Source organism: Gobio gobio (genome assembly GCF_949357685.1).
Source record: "Gobio gobio genome assembly, chromosome: 14".
Taxonomy (NCBI): Eukaryota; Metazoa; Chordata; class Actinopteri; order Cypriniformes; family Gobionidae; genus Gobio; species Gobio gobio.
The window spans coordinates 53,875,427-53,877,926 of NC_137107.1; the positions used below are offsets into that span (position 1 = coordinate 53,875,427).

Here is a 2,500-nt window from a genome sequence, read left to right on the forward strand (position 1 = left end):
CCTTTTTTTTTTTTTAGAGTGTAGCTTTCCCAATGAAGTTTTGCAATGATGTATTTGGTCTTCCAGTCTGAGAGAGGTCGTCCAGGATGGTGCTGTCAAGCCCAAACTCCACTGCCTGATGATGGATCCGTCCTTCTCCATGGTGACGGTCCAGAGCGAGGACAGCGGGATCGTTTGGGAAACGGCGTCCAGCCGCTGCTCCACGCCGTGGGCGTCCGAGTTCAACGCGCCGGCCTCAGAACCCGCATACTCGCTCTGCACCTCCGGAGCCGCGGGCAGGATCGTGTTCATCATGGACGAAGAACTCATGAGCAGGAGGAAGAGGCAAAGATCCAAGAAAACGAAGACTCGTCCGCAAGTCAGTCACGAGATCCTGGCGGAAGCGGAGAGACCGGCCATGGTGGAAGTGTCCATGCCTAACACGGGAGCGGACAGAGCGGCCGATCTAAAGGAGGAGCGTCTCTTCAGCCTGGTCTCCGAAGGATCGGAGATACTCAACATCATCGCCCCGCCTAAAGTGTCCACGGTGGACGAAGAGGAGAGCAAAGGTCTGGAAGACAATCTGTACTACCTTGAGGAGACGCCTTCCGCGAAACCCACAGAGATCCCGGATGATCCTGAGCTGGAAGCTCATTCTGCAACTGAGACAGAGGAGATCCATCCCGTGATCCCCGAGCCCTTAATCTCGTTCCCTCAAGTGTCCCGAAGAGGTGCGACGGCGGAAGACTACTTTGAGAAGTTCGCGCTCCTTTACGATCAAGCGCCATCGGGAGCGGCGCCCGTTGAAGAAGCCCAGCAGGAAGCGGAGGAAGAGGACGGCGAGGACGCTCCTGAAGAGGAACCGGGAGTCTCCTCGGCTGTGAGTATGCTTGATATTTCTGATGAACACTTGGACGATGTGTTCTACGGCGGAGGCAGCGAGCCACACGATGCTAACGCGAGCGCTGGAGAAAAGGGAAGGGAGCCTTCCAAGTCCTCTCTGAAGGAAAGTGGAAGCGCTTTGTTTGGGAGCGAGGAACCGGTCCTCACGCCCATATACCTTCCCGAAGGGCCTCGGAAAATCATCGACCCCAACCTTCTGGAGGAGCCCAAAGCCATGGCGTTTCTGTACTCGGATCTGTACGCGGACGCCGTCGGGACCAGGAAGAAGCAGGATGAAGACGTCCAGAGCATGACCTCCGAGAAATCCTTCCACAGCCGAGAGTCCGACTCCGAGGACAGAGGCTATCTGGAGAAGTTCGTGCTCAAGGTTGAGACTCTGGGCACGGAGAACGACTTCAGCCGTGCCGAAGAGCGGCATGACCCTTTCAGACTCGCGGAGTTTGTGGAACGCCACAAAGCAGAAGTGGAAAATCAGGGAGAAGAGCAGGAGGAAATCACAGATTTCTTTAGGAACAGTGCGTCTTCGTCCCCATGCGAACCTGTCGAGCGGCTGGAGAGAGAAGAAGAGCCTGAAGTCGTCAGGACCCCTCGGGTTACTTTCAAAGAAAGTACAGAACGACGGGCGAGCGATCACCAACCAATCGCTGACGACGCTGACTTCTCCGAAGAGTTTTTACCGGTCGAACTAAGCGAGGATTGTCCGGCATGGGAGGAAAACTTGCCGACGATTGCTGTGAAATCAACTTCAACTCGGACAGATGAGCCAAGACTTAAACCAAAGCCAGTCAGCGAGAACATCCAAGCCCAAAACACAGTCAAACCCGTAATTCCACAGCACAAACCCTTCCTGGATCTGACCCCGCTGCTGCCCGTCCAGACTGAGGACGAGAAAGACACAACAGAGGGTGAAAAGGAGAACGAGGACAAAAGCTTGTCCAACGCTAAAGAAGAGGTGAGAGACTGCTCGCTCTCCAGAGATGATCCCTCAGACCGACATGAAGCAGATCATGCTGACGCTCCGGCTGAGGAAATCTGATTGACTTTTAAGGGTCGCTGATCCGTCCTGCATAAGAACAGAAACTGAGCAGAATCTTATCTATGTCAGACATGACACATCTGAGAGTCTGGAATGGACAAACATAGCTAAATATGGAACTGCTGTATAAGTGTGTGAGAGTGTACAGATTACAACTCACCTCCACAGCAAAACACATTTAATCTTTGTACAATAACCTGTGCTTCAGTGATGTACATATGGTTATAATATTAACCTCTGCAGACGCCATAGTTCAGCTCAGGCTTCATGTACAAGAGAGGAATAATTATATTTCACTCACAAACACATGTAGACATGTGAATACAATGAATAAAGTTTACATGTAGTATTATCTTGGTGAATGTGCTGTTTCATGTCAGAATTACAGTATGTTTCTCATCAAAATGTAAACATAATCATGTTTTTTTTTATTTTAATACATTGCTAGTGATTAAATCTCGTCTGAGGCAAGCGGTGACCTGTGTTAGACGTCATTAAACACTCAATGTTCAGTTATGAATCGATTATTAAACCTTCAGGAAAGTTATTGTTATTATTTGTCGTGAAGCGCGCGTTTTACCT

At 50.7% G+C, this 2,500-nt stretch overlaps 1 protein-coding gene across 2 annotated transcripts in view; it reads left to right on the top strand.

Moving 5' to 3' along the window:
* The window catches only part of LOC307137382 (uncharacterized protein), a 4,093-nt gene extending 1,636 nt beyond the window's left edge, over positions 1–2,457 (top strand). Inside the window, exons 2-3 of one of the 2 annotated variants that reach the window (XR_013817905.1) lie at positions 67–2,324; positions 2,367–2,422. Coding sequence is in view for 1 of the 2 variants with exons in the window: in XM_079835002.1 (XP_079691128.1) it covers positions 67–1,918 (1,852 nt within the window). In the remaining variant the exon portion in view is untranslated. Of the gene's footprint in view, positions 1–66 lie in introns of both variants that reach the window. The other variant, XM_079835002.1, reaches the window with a different exon arrangement.
* Positions 2,458–2,500: the final 43 nt, after the last annotated feature.